The sequence below is a fragment of the Alosa alosa genome, chromosome 24 (assembly GCF_017589495.1).
Source record: "Alosa alosa isolate M-15738 ecotype Scorff River chromosome 24, AALO_Geno_1.1, whole genome shotgun sequence".
NCBI lineage: Eukaryota > Metazoa > Chordata > Actinopteri > Clupeiformes > Clupeidae > Alosa > Alosa alosa.
In genome coordinates, this window is record NC_063212.1 from 9,490,101 (window position 1) to 9,513,693 (window position 23,593).

At 45.8% G+C, this 23,593-nt stretch overlaps 2 protein-coding genes across 2 annotated transcripts; one reads left to right on the forward strand and one right to left on the reverse strand.

Moving 5' to 3' along the window:
- The first annotated feature begins 1,168 nt into the window (after positions 1 to 1,168).
- On the forward strand, positions 1,169 to 18,930 carry arhgef15b (Rho guanine nucleotide exchange factor 15b). Its single transcript, XM_048235723.1, has 17 exons — positions 1,169 to 1,549; positions 6,898 to 7,481; positions 7,752 to 7,858; positions 10,808 to 11,786; positions 12,048 to 12,093; positions 12,197 to 12,249; positions 12,493 to 12,776; positions 13,679 to 13,839; positions 14,225 to 14,377; positions 14,744 to 14,873; positions 15,222 to 15,296; positions 16,233 to 16,325; positions 16,832 to 16,986; positions 17,626 to 17,790; positions 18,137 to 18,222; positions 18,342 to 18,446; positions 18,701 to 18,930. Exons 2-17 carry the CDS (start codon positions 6,980 to 6,982, stop codon positions 18,865 to 18,867), a joined length of 3,261 nt encoding a protein of 1,086 aa, XP_048091680.1. The 5' UTR covers positions 1,169 to 1,549; positions 6,898 to 6,979; the 3' UTR covers positions 18,868 to 18,930.
- Positions 18,931 to 20,149: 1,219 nt separating this feature from the next.
- Positions 20,150 to 23,397, reverse strand: LOC125289591. Its single transcript, XM_048236521.1, has 4 exons — positions 23,247 to 23,397; positions 22,891 to 22,996; positions 22,151 to 22,239; positions 20,150 to 21,373 (listed from the first exon to the last, which is right to left on the reverse strand). The coding sequence occupies exons 1-4, from the start codon at positions 23,292 to 23,294 to the stop codon at positions 20,852 to 20,854; spliced, it is 765 nt and encodes a 254-aa protein (XP_048092478.1). The 5' UTR covers positions 23,295 to 23,397; the 3' UTR covers positions 20,150 to 20,851.
- Positions 23,398 to 23,593: the final 196 nt, after the last annotated feature.

Genomic DNA, 23,593 nt, shown 5'->3' on the forward strand with positions numbered 1-23,593 from the left:
CACTCCAAGAGTTAGATCAAGGAACTTATTACTGCAATAAACGGTAGCCTTAAAATGATAGATGTCAAGTAGCCTATAGGCTAAACACAAAACCAAACCTGGGATGAATGAGGGAAGGAAAGACAGAGACAAAAGAGAGAGAGTATGAAAAAGTAGGTGAGCAGGGCAGAGAACAGTAGGCTAGCCTGGAAACACATAACACGCACAACAAGACACACGCACACACACACGCACGGCAAGGCACACGCACACACAGAGATAAACACACACACACACACACTATGCATGCATGCACTCATTTACACAAAAGTTGCAAGAGTAGGAGATGGAGACAAATTGTTTTTTGCGGAGAGAATGTGCGGGGCTTTTTTGTAGCTACATCTAGTTAAACATAATATATATATAGGCTGTTATTTTTCCCCATCAAGCGTTGTCAAAAGTGAGGGGGGTGATTGCCGTCTCTTCAAAATATATCCCACGTATCCCTCGCCGGCGCGCCTGAGCATTGATCAGGCCTTGGGTGCCTGATCAGTTCATATAGATACAAACAGCGCGAGTTGGGAAGCTGTGGTGTGAATTGCCTTTTTGGCCACCCGGACAAGTAACGCATTGTCAATTCATCTAGATAGGCTAATCATTCTCAGAGTGAATTTTGCCTTACACCATTCAGACATTTTTTAGCAAGATGTCGTCGTCCAGTAAACTGTATTTACACACATTTTTTTTTTAATTATTAGACCAGCACGCAGACTTGTCACTAGGTGGAAGTAAAATGCCATTTTTGGCCACCTGCTGAAGATGAGCGCGTGCGTCAGATTGGCACATATAAAATGTGTTTTAGGATCTATATTTTTCCTTATTAGACTATATTCAAATGTGTAGCTTACATCGGTATGTTTTTTTTCTCTATCTTAGTCTAATTGGTCAAACAGAGTAGTGTCAATTTAAGGCAAGAGAAAATGCATACTTTTAACAGGAAAATGCTTAGACTAATTGTCTTGCCCGATTCAGAAATAAGAAATTAGACTATATGCTATCCTCCTTAATGGACCAATAATAGTTTGGATGAGATCGAGATGATGATAGCACAGCCTACAATGAATCAGTGATTTCATCACGATGGCGAGGAGAGGGAGGGAGAGTCAGTCGAGGCGCGGAAGGGGGGGGGGCATGACACCGGCTCGACAGCAGGCACACTCGGTCAGGAAACAAAGAACAGGGTATGGGGCGCATGAATGATCTGCAAAGACAACAAAAGCACCAAGAAAATAGTTGAGTCCCGCCCTGATCCGATTGTCTGTTTTTAGGCTACTGCCACAACAACTTTCATGTTGGTTATGCTTTCGAAGCGCTCATATCCTCTAGACTCGGCTGGTTTATGAAGTTTAGCCTATTGCAGGCTACGCGCAAGGATGTATCACAGGAGACTGTTGATTTCAACGTAGGCTAAACTGACGCCCAAAGGTAAAGCTCACACTTGGAAAAATAAAACGACGGCCATCATTTACCTGAGAATATCAGTATTACGGACACATTTCGTATCTATTCGGTAAGTGAAAGCAACACATTTTATTCTCTCTGTGAGTCTGTCAGGTTGTTTTTGACAGTTGTCGTTTAGACATAGCGTAGACATAATTTCACGTTGCGTGTTATCCACATCTGCTATGTAGCCTAACGACATATTAGCCTGCCATATCTTGTAGGCTACCTCCTTCACATGGGTGTTTTATAAATGCTGCGACCAGGCTGAATCACACACACCCTTTGCTGTCTGTCCTGTCCACGTCGAGAGAGAGAGAGAGCGATTTGGTTTCCCTACACAGCAAACCACCTAAGAATGTCTCCCAAACGGACTGACTGTCCGTCTGTTTAGGAACAGGTCACTGAGCTTGCCCTTCTTTGTGTTTAACATGGGATGGCTGTATTATTTCTATTCAAACGTACAGAATGAATGTCCTACTAACCCATCTTCCCTTCTGTTACATGTCCTTGATCAGTTAGGAAAGACCGGATACAATATCTGATGGCTGTGTCAAAAAGCCTATAATGAAGTGTCTCTGACCGATGTGATAGCCTAAGCAAATTCAATAGCCTAGAATGTGCCTATATTTTGAAGTAGGCTATACAGTCCTGAAAGCTATCAACTACAGCTGGCAAATTTGGTCTGATAGTCAGTAGGCTATGACAGTTTATATTCCCTATCTACATCGATTATATTTCACATGACCATATCTGATAATTCTATCCTGCATTGGCCATACTCTTGCCCTCAAGTTCAACACCATGTCTTTGGTTGTACTTGTGTTGCTTATGTGTGCGGTGTTGGGCATGGTATTTTGCCTGAGGCTACGACACTTAAGAAACACATTAATGAAAACAAGATTCTGATAAGATCACTGTAAGTGGAGTGTGATCATCTGTCACAGATCAGTGTATGATACAGCTGATCACAGCTGCATCCAATCAGGCGGATGCAGAGAAAATCGAGCACTGGAAAGAATGATTGAATGAAATTAAAGAGTATTATGTGTACAAATAAAGCATATAGGCTAATTGACAGACATGACAAACAAGACAATGGGTCACATACCTAGATGCTTCTGGAGGTGGGATTGGAAGGGGTGTGGGTGTGTGTGTGGGGTGAGAGTTCTGCAGGTAGATAGATAGATAGATAGATACTTTATTGATCCCCAGGGGAAATTCAAGATGGACTGTGTGATGGACGAGGCATTGCCTTTAGCCAGTACTGACATGAGTCATGGCGGTCTCCCCTTCATCGTTCTTTCATGAGTCTCGTCTTCCCGAAGGGGCTGACAAACTTGTCAGACTGGCTAGAGCAGTCTTTTTCGTACACTGCTGTTCGAGCACTCCAGCCACACATTGCTTGTTGAGCTGTTGACTTGGAGTATTTGGATCTGTGTGTGTGTGTGTGTGTGTGTGTGTGTGAATATGATTTATGTGCATATGCAGTGCATGCACATGCGTGCATATGATGTGTATAGATATATTGCATGGCAGATGAGTGAATGTGAGTGTGTGTGTCTCTGACTGTTGTGCCGTTATGGTCCTCGTGGTTTATTCAAAAGAGCCAAACTTCTCAATGCACAATGAAGGCAATCAGGGTGATATAAAGTCATAAAACAGTGGGAGGATGAAGCCATAGGATGACATCATTTATATCCTGGTGGCCTCCCCACCCCCACATGCTCGTGCTCTTATTGCCCATGCCATTCCTCTTTACCCTCTACACATCAAAGAGCCAAGATCCAGTAAGTCAGCCATCCCTTATCCCTGTGGTCAGGCTTGACCCTCGGTCAGCTCAAGCTTTTTACTGTGTGTATTTTCTTTTGGCAAGAGATCACAACTGTGCTGGGAATGGCGGCGGGGGGGGGGTACTTCCCAAACGATTTCTTATCTGTAGGTTTCTTCCATGCTTCACCCTCTATTGGGATCCTCTCTTGTTTCCGCTATCTCTCTCTCTCTCTCTCTCTCTCTCTCTCTCTCTCTCTCTTCTCTCTCTCTCCTCTCTTTCGATCCGTTTCGCTGACAAATGAAGTGAATGGGTCTCATTTGTGTACATACGACGGCGGCCGAGCAGAGAGAAACGGGGGTAAACATTCCCTCTCGGGGGCTTCCAGCACGGCAGCAGCCCGAGTAGCGTGGCCCGTATGGCCAATCGAGCGTACTGACAGATGGGGGAGTCTGTTTAAACCCTCTGCCAAAATCACCCCTGCTCAGATACCATCACATTACTTACAGATCACGATAGGCTCCGGAGTGTATGCTGTGATGTGGCTGGGAATTGAGCAGCCTTGTTTTAAAAATTCAGAGTGTAGCAGTTATTTCAGTCCTCGGAGAAGAGTTTTTTTTTTTTTTTTTTTTTTTTTTTTCATAGAGTGCTGCACTAAGCTACATGGGCATCGCTTTCAGGCATCAGGATCATTTGCATGACAATACAAATGTTCAGTTTAAGCACACAATACATCGAGCACAGCTCATTCACACAGTCCATGAGACTAGATCAGACTAGAGAAGTGGTGTTGAAAGCGGTAAACAAATGGGTATGAAGATACATTAATTTGCATAGTCATTTGTTTGTTTGTTTTTTTCTTTGATTAATTTTTTTCCTGGTCCATTAATTAATTCATTCATTCATTCATTCATTCAATCATTCATTTTCTAATAGCTTAGTTGAGTCATACGAGGAAAATGTTATTAGGAAATTGTGGTGAAGACTAGCATGGTGAGAATCTATGGGAGTGAGCATAGTTGTGGCAGGTGCAGCCCACGCTGCAAATGCAGGGAAGTCCTGAGCCTCCCTCCTCCAAATATATTCGAGCTGCCAAGTAGACCATACTGTAGACATATCCCATCTGCCAAATATGACTGGGGCACTTCACACGTTGCCCAGTTCTGTAAAACCCATTGCCCAGGGCGCCAGTGTCGTTTCCAAGTGTGCCACGGTGTTGCCATCACCAACTCCATGCTTCTGTTCTGTTTAATATTCTGTCAGAGCTCGCTAATCTCCATTGCTGCCGTAAGCTACACATGATGACCCCGGTGTCTCAACAGTTTTTGCTTGCAACACTGCAACCTGCTTTTGAATTTAGTCTGTGTGGAAACATACCAGGGGAATAGTTTTCGCTTTTGTTCCCCTTTGTTCATTAGTTCACCTTGTCTGGTGACACCTTGGCTGGCTCCGCTGTTGTTTTGCAGTGCAAAGAGTTCTCTTATACGGCTCTCTGCGTAGTACTAGTTTCAGCCATACTTCGCATTGTTGCCGTGCCAATAGGCTTTTTGTGCTTTGTCAAACCATTCAATGCAGCATAGTTCCCTCCATAGTTTGTTTGTGTTTCCCTATTTGCTTCTCTGAAAAGCATTCAGCTGCAAACAAGTTTTGAGCGTCTTCTTCCACAAGGTCATCAGTTCAGGAAGGAGATTCAGGGCCTGTGGAGTCATCCATTTGTACAGTTTAGACCACTTATTTTTCTCCAGACAATGATGTTTAAATTGATTACTTTATACGTTAAGTATACATATTTGTCTTTTTGCCTTCATATCAATGTGACAGTGGAGAGAGACAGGAAGCAAGTGGGAGAGAGAGAGATGGGGTGGGATATGGACATGACCGCAGGCCAGAGTCGAACCTGGGTCCCCGTAGGCACTGCCACCCAAATGTGGTACAGTGCTGCTGCTTGCGCAACAGCAACCCCTAAATTTATACATTTTGACTTTGTCTTGTGAATGCGTCACGCCCATGACGGTACAAGTTGATGTGTAGTAATTCTATTGTATTCATATCTTTTTTTTCTTCTTTCCCATCCATCTATGTTCCCTATTGCAGCCACAGGTTCACACTTTTTGGTAGTGTTGGGTCATTGAAGATCCTGAGGTGAGGTGGGCTATGGGGTGTGACTGAAGTAAATATTCCCATCCATAGCAAAGCATGCGCTCTGCTCTGATCCTTTTAGTGGTTTGGTATTTGATTTGCTAATCATATTTTCCCCACATCATGCATTCGTATCATTTTAATGTAATTATTTTCATAACCCCTGCTGGTTTTAACACTACATTAAATCTCCTTTTGTCTCAAAACCTTTGTAAATCCTTTTAGTAGTAGATAAAACATGTGCTGTGTTATATTATTTTTGCAACAGTGTCCCTCAGTGTTTGTGCGTGGCGCACTATGTAACTAAATCCGGATTTTGGTAAAAGAAAGGGCCATTGAACTCCCGCAGTGCTCCCTAGAAATCTCTGTGAAGTAATCTTGGCATTAGCCAGCCTTCGTTTTGGATGCATGACAATAACAGCTCCAACCTCAGTCAGCGTTTGAGGGGAAGGGAAGCTCAGTGCTTGGCTACCTCGCAGAGTCAGACCCTCTGCTCAGACTGTTTTTGCTGCAGTCTTTTGTCCTGTTTATCATTAACTTGGAAATGAAAAATTAAAGATGGGACAGACTGTTCAGAACAACAGCTATAAACAAGGTTTCATTAAATACTGTATATATTGTTATCATATTTATGGTATGGAATATGGTTAGGGATGAAATGAAGTTGATGAGTAATCACATACCTGGATTTTTAAGTCACAGTTGGTATACTTTACAGTTGGCAGTTGGCATATGGCAATATACCAGTATTGTCTTAAAAGGTAGTTAAAAAATAATGAATGACTGCCAACAATTTCATTTGCCTTCTTTCCTTGAATGTCAGTCTGTGTTGATGTAAGGCTGCACAGTATTTTCTTTTTTTATGTACATTTTATTGTTCCTTTAGTTGGGGTGTGTCTGTCACTTGAGCAGTGGGTGTGTCTCTCTCCAGGACAAAGTCCCCACTGCCTGCAGGGTTGTAAGGCTGACTTATTCACTCCTGTAGACGTCAGGCATTTCTCTGATGTCATGAGCCTATACTAGGGATCTGGGTGTTGTTGGCCAGCTGCATAACCATGCGTTGCTGAAATAGTTTTAGCACATCCACTCAGACAGAGGGCGGGTAATGTTATGTCTCCATGTTGTGATGTCGTGTACATGAACAGACTCCATTTGTTTTTCTTCCTCTCCTTCTCTAGATGTTCCTCTCCTTCTCTAGCATTCTACTGTCTGTAATTCTGATTTCAGTACTGTTGGACATATTCATGTCCAATCATAAATTCAATTAATTTACTTCAAGTACATTTCCGAGCCTGTGCTTTGTTACTTTCACTTGAGTAAAGTTAAATTAGTACTTATATCAGTCTTTTTTTAACTGATAGGCCTGTCCTTATCTGAACTTCTACTTAAGTACGGTAAGAGTGTACTTTCGCCATCTCTGATAAATTGTAGATCTTCAAAAAGTGACTCAGCAGGTTTTGTGTTGTTTATCTTCCTCTCTCTTATTTACTCTTTTGTCTCCCCAGCAGATGATGATGATGACTATCCCTGTTTGACTCTTCATCTTGCCGCCCAACCTTGGGCCAGCCAGGACAAATCACTGCAAATAAAATGTCTGCCTCAGAGTCTGCGGTCTGCGCCCCCTTGTCCACTCTATCTCCCAAACCAGAGGTCAAGCCGAGGCCCCCGCTCCCCTCCAAGCTCACCCTGGATCCCCCGCCGATGGAGAGTGGCGCCCCGACGAGGACTTCTGGGAAGGTGAAGAAGATCGTCAAGAAGTTTAACCAGCCTAAGCCTCAGCCCTCCCCAGCCTCAGGCCAAACCCCAGCGCCAGCACCAGTGACCGGGAACACTGGGACCACCGGGACCAATGGCTCCACCGGGAACAATGGCTCCACTGGAGCGGACAAGACGAGCCCCCAACAGCAGGCGCCGGAGGTCCTGCCGAAACCCAGAATACCCCGGCCAACAGCAGCAGCCAATCAGGCGCCCCCTTTGCCCATGAAGAGGAGCCGCCTCCGCAAGGGCCCCAACGTGGGTGTGTACGGAGACACGCCGGGGGGAAGGGCGAGGAGCGGCTTCGCACCTGTCAGTCTGGAAGATGGCCGATCAGGTGAGCAGCCCATTGTTTCTGCGTTAATATCCATCACACTTCCACTGTACCTGAGTGTAGGATACTGTGTCTTTGTCCTGGAGTGGTCACTTGAAACCTCCTGAATGTCCGTTGATGGCTCTATCCATATCTTAAAGCCCTGATGAGTCCTCTGCGACATTTTTCTGGAAGTGTAACATGAGCACCGAAAAACTGGTTTTGTTGTTGCTCAAGTGTTACACCCCTTTTGTGTTTGTGCCTGTTTGTGCCTGTCTGTTTGCAATTCTTTAGACACACGTCTGAAAGGTGAAGAAAGAAGGGAAAAATGTGACAATTGGAGAACCACAGCACACCACATGCTTTGCGTGACAATGTTCTCACAGTTCCATGTTGACTTGGTGTCTTACATGTTGCATGCTTGAGATTTTTTGAAGTGAGCCCCAATATACCAAACTATGGGTTTGCCCATTTGTGATTTATTGATTTACCATTTGTTTGTAATCAGACATTAAAATGAGAAAGTCCCCCCCAAAAATGTAGTCTGTTTTGACAGGCCGAAAGATTCAGGAAGAGAGCAGGAGAGGCCATATTTATTTACCCCCCATTTTAATTTATTTTCTCACTGAGAAACTCAAGCCTCTTTTCTCCGTGGCTCTATGTTTGCTGTAGACAGCCAGAACGGTGCTTCAGGCAAATCTGTTCTCGACAAGCAGCCTCAGATTTTGTTTGCTGAGCACATCTCTTATTTCATCCTGCACTGCGACTCTCCTCCACCCACAAAGACAACAACACTCACACACACCCAACGCCAATAAAAAGTGAATTTCTCTCCACATGAAATCAACCTTGTATAATATTTTAGGAATTCAATACTTCTAAAGGGGGTGGGGGTCCTTTCTGTTAAACCTTGCGAGGGGGTGATGGAAGTGGTTCATCCAACATTCCATTGACCCCCCCAACACACATAAACACAGACACACACACACACACACACTCCTAAATGTTACTCCCCAAGATATTTACCTAAACCACGCGATTAGCCGCATATGCTGTCCAGCTCTCCAGGCTGGTTTGCATCTTCCTCATAACTGTGATCTCAGATGGTCGCTTTTGTCCCTTTATCCATTCACTCATGTTGAGGAAACAGCAAGGGTGTTTAGTATCTCATCACTCTTCCTGATGTGTGTGAGAAGTGTAACTGTCTTTTCCTGCAATGCTTCCAGCTCAGGGCTACATTACCTCACCGAATTAACAGTTGGGGTGGAAGAAAGGCTGTTTTCTTAGCCTGATTCAGCTGCTATATCACAGGATACATATGTAAAAGGCTAGAGCAGACTTGGCAGGAAAGAGTCTTCACATAAAGCTCACATTACAGACTAGCCTGGCATGAGAGTTTATTCACCATTTAATCCACACATCTGGGAAAATCATTTTCAAATGAAATAATTTGTAATACAAAGAGCATTGTGACTTGACCTACATACTTGGAAACTTGTTCATATTTATAGGTTCTGTAAAATATTAGTGTAGTGTTCTATTTCTCTAATCTCTTATGCCGATATCTGTATAACACAGTGGATTTTTTAGGAATAGACTAAATGTCTGTGAAAGGTATGATAAAGATATGCATTGTGCTTATATGGGCTTTTACCACCCAAACCACTATGCACCCAAGCAAGAAGTATATAAATATACTTTATATATTTTATATATATATAAAGTATTTGCAAGTATGTGACTTTTTTCACTTTTTAGTGTTGAGACTTTGGACCATGGAAGCATTGCCTGTTTAAGTAGACCAATAAACAGGGTTAAAATTCAACAGGAAAAAACAATGTAGTTCCACACACTACCGTTGTGGTCAAAGAGACCCATAGATCGCAAAACCCAGTTAGCTTTAAAATGGCAGACAGTGTGAAGCGAGCGCTCCGTAAGATCAAGCAGAATGTCTGCGAGTCCATGGAGGACGCGCTGACCAAAGAGAGTGAGCCGAGTCAGCCGACCACCAAGACCAAGCTCAAGAGGTCACTGAATAAACACATAGCCGTGGTGAGGTCGGCAGGTTCGAAAGCGGCCGCCACCACGACGAAATGGGCCGTGCGTGTTGGAACCACGGGACATTCAGAGAAGAGGGGAGGAAAAGGGATAAAAGGTGGGATGAGTGGAGGTGAGTGGAGGTGAAAGCACACGCTCGTGACCACAGAGGGACAGGTAGGTACCAGACTGGGGCTGCATGGCGTCAGTTTACTGATGTGGTCGCTCACAGTGGGCTACAGTAATTTCCTTTAGGCTTTTTATGCTAAGTGATTTATGCGATTTGCAGCGATCGCATTTCAGCAGTCCATTTAAGAAGTTCCAGTGTGGAGAAAACCTTGATAAGTGGTGTCCCTACAACAAATAAAAAAAAATCCTGAAGCAGGAGATGATGGCAGGTTGGCAGTAATCTGCTCCCTACTGCCAGGATAGTGAGAAGGAAAGATAGGGAGATGAGTGCTTGCTCAAAGTGGGTCAGATCTGACATTTTAATAGTAAGGCATCATGTGAGCCTTACAGGGCTGGCCTTCGAATGGCTGATCATCCACAGGAAATGAAAACATCAAACAAGAAGGAGCCTCTCAAAGCCTGCATGAAGGGTCATATATGTCCACCTGGGTGAAGTTGTCTTTGGGAATTTCCTTGAAGATAATTCCCAGACATCAATAGACTTAATTTAGTTGTTATCTCTTTTCGCATGTGACTGGCAAAGCTTATCATAAACGTTATCACGTTTTGTTTACAGCTGTTTTATGTGATATGTCATCAGATAACAAGTCATTGGAAAGTTGTTTATTTTGGAAAGGAGTAATTATATTAAATCGTAAATGTAAATCAGGTTTCTAGGCAAAGAATTTGGTCTCTGTATTTATCCCATCCGTGAATTGGTGAACACACAGAGCACACACACTGAACACACAGTGAGGTGAAGCACACACTAACCCGGAGCAGTGAGCTGCCTGCTACAGCGGCGCTCGGGGAGCAGTGAGGGGTTAGGTACCCTTGCTTAATGGCACTTCAGCCGTGCCTACTGGTCAGGGATCGAACCGGCAACCCTTCGGTTCCAAGCCCGAAGCCCTAACCAGTAGGCCAAGACTGCCCCTAAATTATTATTAAACCCTTATTAAACCCTTGTGCTGTATTTTGAACGTGGTGTTATGTGTTGGAAATATGTGGTTGTTATTCATACAGTATTACTCTGCAGTCCGGTTCCACTGCGTAGTGTCGTCTATGATGTGAAATCAGGATCCGCGTTAAGCTCAAAGTCCTTTATATATCTGGCATAATGTGACTGATGTGTCCATTCCTCACAGCTCCTGATGGGAAGGAAGGAGAGCTGCTGTCCAGCGCCGGCCCAGACGCTCCCCCCGGCCCTCGCGAAGCCGAACTGCGGCTGCATCTGCCATCTGCAGCGGCCGGGGATGAAGCTGGTGTGGGTCCCCCTGGAGGACGGGGAGGAGGAGGAGGAGGAGTACGCGGAGGCGGTGGCGGGCATCAGGGGAGAGCTAGGGGAGGACGAGCGGGGAGGGGAGGGTGCGAGTGAGGGAGGGGAGCACCAGGACCCTGGGGAGGAGGGGGACGGACTGGGAGTGGAGTTTGAGGAGGAGGAGGAGGAGGAGCTGTACCTCAGCGAGTCCTCGGATGAGAGCGAGGATGGGAATGGTGACGGTGATGGGGAGCTGACGGGCAAGGCCAAGTTCCAGCACACCCTGGAGCTGGTGGGGGAGCAGCTGAGGAGGAGGTCGGACCCGGGGCCGCAGGTGGAGCTCACCTCCTACAAACCCTACGCGTCCCACGCGCTCTCCCCCGGCGGCATCTCCAAGGCCCACTCCGTGGAGAACGACGCGGACATCTACGAGCTCAACATCGTGGTGGAAAGCGTGACCCCCCCGCGACCCCCTGAGCAACAAGTGCCGCTCATCCGCGTCAAGCCCCCGCGGCGGTCAAAGCTCTCGTCCGCGGCGTCCGACGAGGCAGACGGCGCTGACTTGGCCAAGAGCGGGGGGGACAGGCCCCCTCCGGCCATCCCGCCCAGGGTGCCACTCCTTCCAGAGAAGCCCAAGGGCACCCGCCTCCAGAGCATGGCACCCCTGGGGGGCATCGCGCTGCCCATGCCGTCCCCCGACGAGAGGCGTGCCCTGCGCGCGGCATCACCCCTGCCTCCCCACCCTGCCAGTCCTCCGGCCAGCCCGCGCTTCAACAGGCCTCCCCCTCCAATGCCCCCTAGCAAGCAGGGACAGAATGGACTCCGCGGCAGCAGTCAGTCCTTAAACTCCCTCCCCCCATGCACAGGTAAGGCCATAATGTAATATGTTCATCATATATAATCATCATTTATAGTTCAATGTATGTCATGATCATAGTCAAAGTGACCAGATAATCTGTCTGAAGTCCTCCTAATCATCACATGTAATTGTTCATCATATGTAATCATCATTTATAGTTCAATGTATATCATGATCCTAGTCAAAGTGACCAGATAATCTGTATGAAGTCAATCATCACATGTAACTGATGATATCTCTTTCTCTCTCCTCATAACCTCTTTTGTAGAAGTTCAACAAGAGAATAGTGAAGGAGAGGATGCTGACACACACAAGTAAGCCTCCTGTCTCTGTCTCTGTACAAAAGCTTTGAAGTATGTTCTTATTTTCCCATTACGGTGCTTTCATCACTCTCATTATTCGTGTTCAACATTTCAGACCACCGACGGCACCGCCTAGGAAGCAGTCTATAGACTGGGAAAGCATGGATGGTGAGTGTGAATTATTTATTTACACTCTGCTGGATTTCAATTGCAGATTCATCGTAACCGTGATGAGTATGCAAAGCCTGAAGGATGTTAAGGAGGAGACCTGAGCTTGAGCGTTGCAGAGATCCTGATGCAATGTTGACTGTTCATATCTCTCTGGTCAGCACTCTATCTCTCTTTCTCTATCCACCCATCCATGCATTCATCCTTCTGCCTCTTGCCCCACTTTCTCCACACTGCCTTTAGAACCTCTTTACCAGACGTACCGCGAATCGGTCATCGTCAAGGCCATCCGGCAGGCGACGGTGTGCCGGAACATCAGCAAGACCAGCGTGGACTTCCAGATGGACTACGGGCACCGGCGCGGCTCGGCGGCCTCGGAGGTGGGGAGCGTCGGCGGCAGGGCGCTGGGCTCCAGGGCCAGCCCCATCCCCCAGGGCGCCCGCAGCACACTCTGGCAGGACCTGCCGTCCGTCCGGGACAGCGGCATCCTGGAGACGCTGAGCTCAGACGAGTGCAAGTACCAGGAGGTGAGAGGGGGAGAGAGAGAGAGAGGGAGGGAGGAGGGGGAGAGAGGGAGGAAGAGGGGAAGGAGGAGGAGGGCAAGTACCAGGAGGTGAGAGGGGGAGAGAGGGAGGGAGGGGGGGAGGGAGGGAGAGGGAGGGAGGGAGGAGGGGGAGAGAGGGAGGAAGAGGGGAAGGAGGAGGAGGGCAAGTACCAGGAGGTGAGAGGGGGAGAGAGGGAGAGAGGGAGGGAGGAGGGGAGGGAGGGAGGGAGGGAGGAGGACGAGGGCAAGTAAAGGTGGAAGAAGCGGAGGAGGATGTGGAGGAGGAGGATCCAAGAGGAGGACAGAGGAAGTGGTAGAGAGGATGGCTGGGGAGGAGGGCAAGGAACAGGAGAAGGAAGAGGAGGAGGAGGAGGGCAAGGAATGAGAGGAGGAGGTGAAGGAGGAGGGCGAGGAATGAGAGGAAGTGGATGAGGATTCAAGAAGGGGACTTAGCAGAGAGAGGAAGTGGTGGAGAAGGTGGTGGAGGGGAGAGGGGAGGAAGAGGAGGAGACAGGAAGAGCATGAGAGACAAAATGATGGCAGACGTGAAGATGATGGAAACTCTTGTAAACAAGAAGAGGAGAAGAAACGGTAGGATGGGGAATGGAGGAAGAGGGTGGATGGGAGAAGGGGGGTGAAAGAACATCATGAAGGGCAGGATGAGAAGGTTCAAAATAATAGGAGATGAGAATGATGAGAACCTTGTTGGACGGATGAGAACAAAGTTAGCAATGAGTGCAACATTTTGGAAAAGTCTTCTGTACTACATAATACACTGAAATTATGTTACATCTATCTGAAACAAACCATCTACAAATGTTTATGTATGTGTGTTCTTTATGTGTGTGTGTGTTTCTGTTTCTGTGTGTGTGTGTGTGTGTGTAGAGTATATTTGAGGTGATCACCTCGGAGGTGTCGTACCTGCGCTCGCTGCGTGTGCTGACGGAGCACTTCATGGACTCGCGGGAGCTGCTGGACACGCTCATCATCAGGGACAAGGTGCCGCTCTTCTCCAACATCCTGCGCATCCGCGAGGTCAGCGAGAGGTAAGGAGGGGTCACCACAACAAAGGCAGACAGGAAGAGGCCATGGACATTACAGGAAGTGGCATGAGATGACTGATTGCGCGTATATGTGGTTGATGATGATTATGCAGGTGTGTGGAACAAACTCTGTAGCAAGCAAGAAATGAATCACTGCAAACGAGTGTGTGAAGTGTGTAGAAATGACCATGGCCTGTTTTGTTTAGCAACGTAAAGTAGAACTGTCTGTCCAGTTTCTGTGCCTAACTGGCCCTAGCTTGCATGGAGTCTATTTGTTGAGTTTGTTTTCCTCTTTGCCATGTTTATGATTTCTATGAAAGATATGATGCAAAATGATGACCTCCTACACAGAACACACCATTAAGTGTTTGGCTTTTGACCTTGGAAGGTTTCTGAAGGATCTAGAAGACCGTATGGAGGAGAGCCTGATTATCACAGACATCTGTGACATCATCCACTACCACGCCCAGCACAATTTCCCTGCCTACATCGACTACGTCCGCAACCAGATCTACCAGGACAAGACCTACACCGCCCTCATGTGAGAACCAGTAGAGACCAGCTGTTCTGGCTCAGGCAGTTACTGTTGTCCGTTATTGGGCTTTTACTGAAGAAATTCTATAGAGTCGCACGGATAAAATGTCTGTGGTAGTGCAAAATTAAGATAGTGAGAGTGGGTGCTGCATAAATCAGTTAACTGCAGCCAAAAGCTGAAGTCATGGGAAGGTTTCTTGAGCTTTCAGATTTCCTGTTGAAATACAGACAAATAACAAACCATAAAAAATGCAGCACCTTGCCTTCATCAAAGCTGTTCACTGCACATGTCCCCGTTTGCTCCTGACTTGTGATCCTGACACGTCCTTTCTGCTTTGATCGCTGCTGCTGTCGGGTTACGCTTCCTGAGCAGGCACTCGAACGCAGCGTTCGGCGCAGTCATCACCCGTCTGCAGGAGTCCCCCAAGTGCCAGCGGCTGCCCTTCATGTCCTTCCTGCTGCTGCCCTTCCAGCGCATCACCCGCATCAAGATGCTGATCGAGGTGAGCTGCGCAAGAGGAGCCAGGCAGGGAGACACATACAAACCAGCTGCCATGAACTGATCTCAGTAGAGCAGAGGCTACAGAGACTTCATTAGCCAGTGACGGCATGCTGAGAGGGATATAATGAGTAATCAGTAATTGAGCTCCGTGGGACTGCAATCAATAAGAGCAGTGCTAAGCCACATCAGCACTTACTAAGCCAGCTTTCTTATGAATAAACCATAACAGGCAGTTATGAGTGTACATAGATTTGCCATATCAGTAATATCAGTCAGTAATATTAGTAATATTTTCCTCATTTGTTGACCTGAAATGTTTTAGATGAGTTATTTCTCTCTGCTCTTCCAGAACATTCTGAAGAGAACCAAGGAGCACACGGCAGAGGAGCAGACAGCCTCCAAGGCCCTGGCGTCCGTCTCAAAGGTATTCTCCCATCCCACCCTAGCCATTCCTTTCCATTCCTAGACTTCCCTGTTTCTCGCCAAGGCCTGGCCCACTCCAGTGGCGTGACGTCACTGTCCCCATCCCTGTCCATTGTCTCAGTTATTCCAGAGGATATCCTATCCTAGACGGGGGGGCAGGAGAGAGAGAAGATTGATTGTTTTGCGAAGACAAAAGTATTCGGACGAGGAGTGTGTTCACTTTGAGATGGTTGCATTCCCTGTCTGCAGTATCCACAGTTCATGTGCACAGGCCAGGTGGCGGCTCTCGTGTGTCTCAGCTGAGCTACAGGGGGGAGTTGCACGGTGTCAAGATCAGCGGTTGGAAACAATGAAAACAAGCTGCTCGCTACTACACCCCTCAGTGGATCCCTGCACTCACTTGACATCTCCATTGTTTTCTCTCTCTCTCTCCCCCTCATTCTGAAATACCTTCCACACCCTCTTCTGCACCAAAATCTGCTCGTATTCTCTCCATTTTTCTGTCCACTCCTACACGCTGCTATACCAGAGACTTTCTAATGTGGAGACACAGCACTCAAAAAATACTCCATAGAAATGGATGGGGCTAGTTTGTCACGCCAATATGGCCGTTGTCTACACATATCCCACCCCTTCCTCGGCAAAACGTCGACATGTGAATACATTGAGCCAATCATGTGGTGTGATGGGAATACACTGAGCCAATCATATGGTGTGTTGTGAAGACATCGTGCCAATCATGTGTTGTGATCTCGCCGCTGGAGCAAGATTGGTGTCGTGAAGCCTTGCGCACGCGCAGTTCGACCCAAAGACTGTGCCCGATGAGTGCCCATAAAACGTTGGTATATGGCCGCCGAGTGGAGGGACTTGCCTAAAAGGACTTTAGCTATACTGACTTCTTTGTACTTGTACTCAGTCTCTCTCCCTCCCTCTTTAGATTATAGATGAGTGCAACAGGCAGGTTGGGAAGATGAAACAGATGGAGGAGCTGATTGAGATCAACAAGACTCTGCAGTTTGACAAACTCAAGGTGAGCAGAGAGTGCCAGAGGGCTCATTAAGGGCGCCAGCTGCTGGCCTGGATGAGCTTCCGCCAGTGTGCACTTTTGGATTTCCATGACTCATTTTTCCATAATATTCAACATTTTTAATGCTCCATCTTTCACAACATCCGAGAATAATTCAGTCTCACTCTCTCTACTAGACAGAGATGTGAAAGTCCGGCTTCACAAAGTAAAAGTCCTGCCATGTGTTGGTTCTATCTGTGTGCTTAACACAGCTGATTTCATTAATTAGCTGATCTATCTGGCTATTGTGCTAATTAGAATCAGCTGATTAATTGAATGGGCAGAACAAAAATGTGGCAGGACTTTTACTTTCTTAAGCCGGACTGCTCTCTATACTACAGCTTTCTAATTGCTGTATTCATACACTCTCGAGAACATTTTTACAAATTTATATCTTTGGTGTATATTTTTATTTGAATTTCCAGAAGTTTTTCTTACACATCTCTCCCATTTCTAAATGTTTTTTGCAGGCTTTGCCCATTATTTCTCAAACACGCTTCCTAGAGAAACGCGGAGAGTTGCAGGATGTGGCTAAAGGTGGGACCATGTTCACCCTGCGGTCCAAATTCACGCCTGTCTTCCTCTACCTCTTCAACGACCTCCTCGTCATCGCCAGTAGGAAGAGGTGAGGGCTGCTTATCATTAACACTCTGAATCACTCACACACACACACACACACACACACACCTTCTGCCATAAGATTTTATTTATGCTTTATTTAATGGAACTTTAAATGCACAGAAGAGAAAATGTTTATTGTTGTAATTAAGAGTTTGTTTTATTATCCCACCCATAGCAGCATGATTTTAAGCCACATAACCCTTGCCCTTGTGATTTCCTTTTATACCTTTGAGGGGTGATATAACAAGCAATACATTTAACCAACCCTGGTCAACAATCTACTATGGTTTACAGATTAGTCTCTGCAAAAAACTAGCTGGTGAGACTACAGTGTGGCAGCGGTAGGGTAATTTAATCCTCATCACGGACAATGAATAACAGGAGGCTGGGCTGCAGTTAATATTTGCATATGCCAATAACTTGTTACATAAACAACATGAATAGATTTGAAAAAAACAGTTACTTCAGCTGTTTGCCTTTATTGCAGCAGGTGGTGCAGCAGACACATTTGACTATCCAAATATTTAGATACAATGTTCAGTGTGCATCTCCATTGAAACAGATGTCAGTCACAGCCACTTACATATGCGTATGAAAAATCTGTAACCTAAACTGCACCACGTCTACTCACTCATTCCTCCAGCTCAGAGCGGCACGTGGTTCTGGACTATGCCCACCGCTCCCTGGTCCAGGTGACGACCATGAGTGACGAGCTGTCCAGCGGGGGCCTGGACAACTGCTTTCTCCTCACCCTGCTGGAGAACCACCAGGGGCGCCTGACTGAGCGTGTGCTCAAGGCTGCCACCGAGTGAGTGGGACTTCAACGCCGGATCATTCACCTTAATGACTAGTGTGACTTCCTTGAGTAAACGCTGGAAGCAGGAACTCATGTGCTCCTATAATAACAAGCACACATGCCCCCTAAGGGCAAGTATTTGGATCTGTGATACCATGAAGTTGACTTTTGTTCCTGCTGTTGTATGTTCCACATTGTACACAGAGTACACTTCCTGTTTATTTGTACCATTAATCATTGAGAACACAAGACTGTGAACTCCTTTTTCCATTGGTAATCACAGCTGAAGTACATAGTCCAGTTTCCAAAGTGGTCCATAGGCAGGAGGACATTGTTAACTTTGTCCTTCTCTACGTAGGTCGGAAATGCACAGGTGGGTTGCTGCATTCCCGAATCCAAACGACGCCGACCGGGACGCAGAGGAAGTCATATACGAGGACTGGGGTTAGTACTGGGCACACACTTCAGTACACTTTAGCCTAGCTGCCATTATGAAGACGATTTCATCTGTTGATTTTAATTCTCTCTCTCTCTCTCTCTCTCTCTGTGTGTGCGTACCTCAGACTGTCCACAGGTGCAGTGTGTGGAGCAGTATGTTGCCCAGCAGGCTGATGAGATCAGTCTAGAGCCGACCGAGATCATCAACGTCATCCGCAAAACCAACGAAGGTGAGCACGACCCCTATGCCCTCTAGCCCCCTATGTGTAAAGATCTTACCCACTCACGCTTGAATCATTACAGTGGTCCAACTAGAGACCAGCAAACTTAGCACCTCAATGGTTCAGTACTAAAAGACACTAATTTAATGACATTTTCAGTGACATGTTTCCGTCTATACTGACTCCATTTTCTCCTTTCTCTTGTCTTCTCTGCATTCCTTTTTTTCCTTCTTCCCCTTCACGATCTTCCTGCACTTGTTTAGGTTGGTATGAGGGCATCCGGTTGTCTGATGGACAGAAAGGCTGGTTCCCGGTTCCGAATGTTCTGGAGATTACCAACGAGCACGTGAGACGCAGGAACCTCCGGGAACGGTACCGCGTCATTCAGGCGGCCAGCATCGTCACCGGCAAGAGCCGTTTTACCCTTTAACAGACGGGGATAAAAAAAAAAAAAAGCAGACATACTAATTTAATAAGCACATGGACAAAAAACACACAAGGCTCTGAAGTGCCTGTGAAACAATGGGCGATGTTCTCATCAGTGGTTTTGTTTTATCAACCACAAGATGGTTCTCCCAGGAAGAGCCTCACCAAGCAGCAGGATTTAGGTCAAAACGAAGGATGGAAAAACAGGCCTAAGCCTTTGGTCTGGAGCCCTGTGCTCATGGAAACTTCCCTGCTGTTTGATTTTTTTATAGCTTGAGAATATATAATATATATATTTTTTTTTTTTTTTTTTTTTTAAAATATGGAAACACATTGTGCAAACCCTCCTCAGAGTACATTTTATTGTTTGTGAGTATTTCCACACAGTAACCTGAACTTAGCTCCAAAAAATGTGACCATTCCTGTCCAACGGAGCAAGTCAAACATCTGTCATTTCCACAGAAATTAACATGCTCATTAGACTGCCAAATAAGTCCCTCCCATTTCCATGGTAACTGCAGCAGCCCACCCACCCCAGCCTCATTATCGCTCCTGAGGGTTCAAGGAAAGAAATGAATCATAATCAATTGTGAGTCACTGCCATCCTTGAGAATCCTCCTACTTCTGCTCTCTGCCAGGCTGCTGCGACGTCTGACACAGGTATATGTGTGTATATATATATATATATATATATATATATATATATATATATATATATATATACACACCAGAGTGCAGGCTGGATACGGCACAGAGGATGGGAGTCAGACAGCATACTGCCCCCTCTGGTGGAGTGAGTTGTATCAAACCACTAACTGCGGTTTCTCAGGAATACTGTTTACTTCCCTCAGACACATACGTTGCAACAACACGACAACCACCCTTTCTTTGGGCTTGTTCATTCTAAATGAAGATCCTGCTCTTACGTTAATCAGAATTTGTACTTTTTTTTTAATTAAAAAACAAAACAGAATCAGGCTTGGAATTTTAAAATGCTATGGTTAGGTTAGCACTGAAGTAATTTTCACTTAAGTGACTTGTGTCTTTCGAATGGTGTGAAGGAGAAGGTAACTGATTACTGCTTTGTCAGTTAAACTTAACAAATGAAAGTGACAGGATTTCCAAAAAGCATAAATCAGGATTTAAGTAGCACAATGAGGGGCAGACTGCTCATTTTGGTGTACTGGAGAGATTGTCACCAGCTCAGTATCTATTTGTAGCCATATAGAACAAGTAATGCATGTTTGTTTTTTATGTTGTATATATGTACTATATGTGAAAGGGGATGGATGTCCTCCCATTGAAAACTGTTCTAAGTAAAAAAAAAAAAAAAAGTCATGCCTTTTCTATTTTAATAAACATCTGAACAAACAGGTTGGAGCATTCTTTGCCAAGTCATAAAAGAAAAATGTGTGATGTCATATCTGAGCATATCAGAGATCCACATGCATTTTGGTAGCCAAAAACAAATGTCTCGTTATGCCAAAGTAAATTACAAGTTGTAATTTAGTACAAGAGACTAAAACACCAAGACCAGGATTTAAAACTTTTGTATTACTATGAACACAATCACAGAAAAAAAAGTCTCTTATTTCTTCCTCTGGTAGTGGACAAAATGCATGGCCCTCAGCAGCAGAATGAGGTGCTCAAGTCTCACACGTTCACATAACTACCCCTCATCTGCTGGCATCTCAGGTGGCCTGGCTTTCTCCAGCTGGTTACCTTCCTGAGGGATTTCTGATGGATGTTCGCAACATCCACTCCACTCTTGTTCCGCTGCAGACCTGGGCGGAGACTCTACACCCACAAGAGGATATGTACCTTCTGGCCCTCTGTCCACAGGTGGCACACACACTTCAGTCAAAGGAGACACATCAGCAGGCCCCGGGTCCTTTGGCTCAAATAGATCACCGCCCACCTCCAGGACTGAACTCAAACCAGGCTGATGCTCAAGTTCAGGTGACTGTTCAGGCGAACCAATGGGAAGCTCAGGATGGCATTCTGAGGACCCAGGGGGAGACTCCTCCTGGACTTGAGGCATGTTCCTTAGGGGAAGGTGCATTAATTGTGGTAGTGACGGCCCTCGATAAAGATGTTTCAGGAGCTCTCCCCGACCTTGTTGATCCGGCTTCTCGGCTTTGACTGCGGATATCCCCTGAGGGAGACTGACCAGGAAACTGTTGACCTTGAGCCATAAGCCTAAGCTCAGGAGACGGCGACCTCTTGACCTCGTCTCGCTGACTCGTAGCGCCGATGCTGTGGTGGAGAAGCAGAAGAGATGTGATGGCTTCATCTTCCGCCTGTGACATCTGAATGACCTCCACGGTCCCTTTGGCTTGAGGTCGGGTCATGTAGGGCTGGGGACGGTGGCAGAGGTCTAGGGTCCACGACCGGGTGCCGAGGTTGCGGGTTGGGTGGGTGCCGCTCAGAAAGGGATCTGGTTGGATACGGGGAGCCAGCTGAGAGGACATGATTGGTGGGGGAGTATTGAGCTGGAACTTCTCAATGGCCTAGGGATGAAGGAGTGTGTGGAAGTGTGGAAATGCAATAATGGAACATGTAAACAACATAAAAAAAGGCTGGATGCTGGTAAACTACTTAATCATTCTACAGCCCAGTTCTTGCAAACCATTGTAACACTGCTACCTTAACAAAATTCACTGAGTTACCACATCATGTATGTCGCTTTACATGCAAATGGTTTTAGGTCCATGTTGTCATTACAAGAGCAATTTCCTCTCAAAAAGCCCACTGCTTAGATCTGTCTGAGCAGAGCAGGGGCCAATCTTATTAAACTGGTCAGTCTGTCTGATCCCATGTTAATCTTGCATGGGTTACGCTGGACCCCAGTCCCTTCCCCAAACTCCCTAAAACCCCACCAGCACCCTCTCTGAGCCATAAAGGTCATCTAATCCTGGGTAAGCTGGATCAACCATAGTTAATATCACAGATCTCATTATGTGGTATGTGTTTAAAGATTGTGAAATTAATACACAGAATTAATGTTGTGTGCTTAAAGCCCCAGTCATCTTATTGGCTGGGTGATAAAAATCATTTGCTAGTTTTGCTGGTTCAAAAAAATAAATAAATTTAACAGGTCATGCATGGGGTGAGGATGATTTGAGAAAAGCCCCAGGATATACCGCATGGACAAGATTAATCTGTTGTGTCTGAGAAGAAGCATGGCCTATGTTGCTTTTGCAGGCACCTCCATGTTAATTAATGTTTATCTTTAATACTGGATTTCAAGGAAAACAACCAGTATTGGCCCATTTCTGGTTACTGACCTCAAACTTCGTAACAATATTGGGCACCCGGTGGCCTGGGGGCAGGCTGGGGTCAGTATAGTAGAAATCCATGGGGGTCATCACTGGCACTGTAAAACGACAGAAAACACAGATCTGCATAATCCTTTTGCTTAATCATTTAAGGCATTGGCAACAAAAATGGCTGTAAATGTTATAGTGCATTTAGAGTAGGCTAGTGGTTCTCAAAGTGTGGGGCAAGACATGACAGGTGGGGCACTATGAACAGGATGAAGTTTGGTTTTTTTGTGCCCATCTTTAATAATGCCTTTTCTTTTTTGACAATGAAGATCATAGATCCAAAACAAAATAGCCACACACAAACATAGGAGTCATAAATAGACTGACATATGAATCAAAATAACATCGGATCCAGTGGACTAAGACGGTAAATGTAATGTGGAACCAAAATGGTGGGAAAAAATATTTGAATGTTTCCATTTTGCCGGGTTTATGGGGTCAGGTGGGTCTTTTCCCCACCTCCAACGTGGGGAATGACAGAAAAAAATTGAGAACCACTGATTTTGAGTAATAATTTTTCAAATGTGTGCATCTCCTCTGATTTATCTACACATTAGTTAAAATTAATGAAAAATGTGTTAACCTGACATATGCTCTTTAAAGAGCTTATGACGAAGAGTGACCGTGCGTTTCCTAATGTTCAAGCTTCATCTGTGTAGGCCGCTTCAGGCTATACCAACCCAACCTCAGCTCTCTCTCACCTGGTGGAATAGCCGACCATCTCCGCAGAGGCTCTTGACAAATCGGCATGAACGTTGGATGACTGATTGTGCGATTTGAGTAGGAAGTCAAGACAGGAGGCCTTCTCTAAGGGAAAACATTGAGATGGTCGTTGTAAATACTAACTTTGATTCCATAGCCTATGTTTTTTCAAGGGCTTGTTTCATATCGGGTAAGAGAGTAGCCTAGGCCTAAGCTAAATAGAAGGAGACAACAAGAGTCACCTCTGAAGCCCACTTTTAAACAAACTTGACATTTCCTATTTCGACTCGGACAAACTTGAGTCTTGAGGTTATAGCCTAGCCTCTACCAGGATGGTATTGACAGGTCAACTCACGCTGGTCTGGGATGTGCCATTATTCATCGTGGTCGGGCAAAAATACATAAAAAACAATAAAGTTAATAGGCCTACAACGTATGGACTAGTACAACTTCTGCCGTACGCAAACCCCGAAGGCAGGTCGTTCCCTTGAAGAAGATAATGTTGAACAGACTTCTCTGACTTCGAAATGTTCACTGCGCCATCTAGTGGATTTTTATTAAAAGCACGGCATCGTGTTCCCAGGTTCCCACCAACATTCTGCAACCCAGCGCAAAATGCAGCGCCCACCTGAAATTAATTAAGACAACAACGGTGTCTTTTGATTGACTCATAGACAGGTGTGCTGTTTAGCAATGATTGCT

What these genes read in the sequence shown, in the direction of transcription:
- arhgef15b (XM_048235723.1), top strand. Translation starts at nt 6,980, where the DNA reads ATGTCTGCCTCAGAGTCTGCGGTCTGCGCCCCCTTGTCCACTCTATCT. An exon ending in CACAGTTCCATGTTGACTTG is followed by an intron (nt 7,859 to 10,807) that starts GTGTCTTACATG and finishes CATTCCTCACAG; the next exon opens with CTCCTGATGGGAAGGAAGGA. An exon ending in GAGGATGCTGACACACACAA is followed by an intron (nt 12,094 to 12,196) that starts GTAAGCCTCCTG and finishes TCAACATTTCAG; the next exon opens with ACCACCGACGGCACCGCCTA.
- LOC125289591 (XM_048236521.1), bottom strand. Translation starts at nt 23,294, where the DNA reads ATGTATTTTTGCCCGACCACGATGAATAATGGCACATCCCAGACCAGC. An exon ending in ATGGTCGGCTATTCCACCAG is followed by an intron (nt 22,240 to 22,890) that starts GTGAGAGAGAGC and finishes GTCGTTTTACAG; the next exon opens with TGCCAGTGATGACCCCCATG. An exon ending in ATATTGTTACGAAGTTTGAG is followed by an intron (nt 21,374 to 22,150) that starts GTCAGTAACCAG and finishes CTTCATCCCTAG; the next exon opens with GCCATTGAGAAGTTCCAGCT.